This window comes from Sinocyclocheilus rhinocerous, unplaced genomic scaffold, assembly GCF_001515625.1.
Source record: "Sinocyclocheilus rhinocerous isolate Xijiao unplaced genomic scaffold, SAMN03320098_v1.1 scaffold1238, whole genome shotgun sequence".
In the NCBI taxonomy this organism is placed as follows: domain Eukaryota; kingdom Metazoa; phylum Chordata; class Actinopteri; order Cypriniformes; family Cyprinidae; genus Sinocyclocheilus; species Sinocyclocheilus rhinocerous.
Window position 1 is genome coordinate 1,312,248 of NW_015662954.1, and position 623 is coordinate 1,312,870.

Genomic DNA, 623 nt, shown 5'->3' on the forward strand with positions numbered 1-623 from the left:
TTGTCTCATTGCTTGTTTTTCTTTCTGAGGCAGAATTAAAAAGATTGATTACCACTCTGCTGGACTATATGCATGTGTCTTCCAAACAGAACCTGAGGTTAATGCGACCATTGAAGTTAAAGGTAAGAAAGTTTGACTGACAGATTACTGCATCTGTTATCCATCATGCATTACATGCATTTTTCAGGTCTATTGTACTCATCACCCATAATTATACTTTTCCTGTAAGTTCTCCCACATGTAGTGGCCTACAAACACTCTGAAAATGCTAATGAGAAAGACAAGGCTGTCCTAATATGTGTGAGCCATGGATACCCTCTGCCTACTGACTGGAGTTGGTATAAGCTCAGTGAAGATGAAAGTGAAAAGGTAAATATAAAGCTTGTTGTAATAACATGAGATTGGTACCTGGGGTGTATTCCAGAAAGTGGGTTTTGTTGGAAACTCAGAGTTTGTTAACCCTAGAAAAGGGAAACTCAGTGTTTTCGGTTCCAATAAAAGACAAAACTTAAACCTCTCGGTAAATTACCATAGTAACTTACTCTGTGAACCTAACCTGGTCAGGAGCAGGTTTTCTTCGGTAAACCCAGAGTTTCTTTCGGTCTCCTCCCCCTTTTTAAAGC

At 39.3% G+C, this 623-nt stretch overlaps 1 protein-coding gene across 3 annotated transcripts in view; it reads left to right on the forward strand.

Annotated features, from left to right (window-relative positions):
- The window catches only part of LOC107728565 (basigin-like), a 20,830-nt gene that overhangs the window by 7,632 nt on the left and 12,575 nt on the right, over nt 1-623 (forward strand). For all 3 annotated transcript variants that reach the window (XM_016538778.1, XM_016538777.1, XM_016538779.1), the window contains 2 exons: nt 34-122; nt 230-369. In XM_016538778.1, the coding sequence (XP_016394264.1) occupies nt 34-122; nt 230-369 (229 nt within the window). The remainder of the gene's footprint in view (nt 1-33; nt 123-229; nt 370-623) is intronic.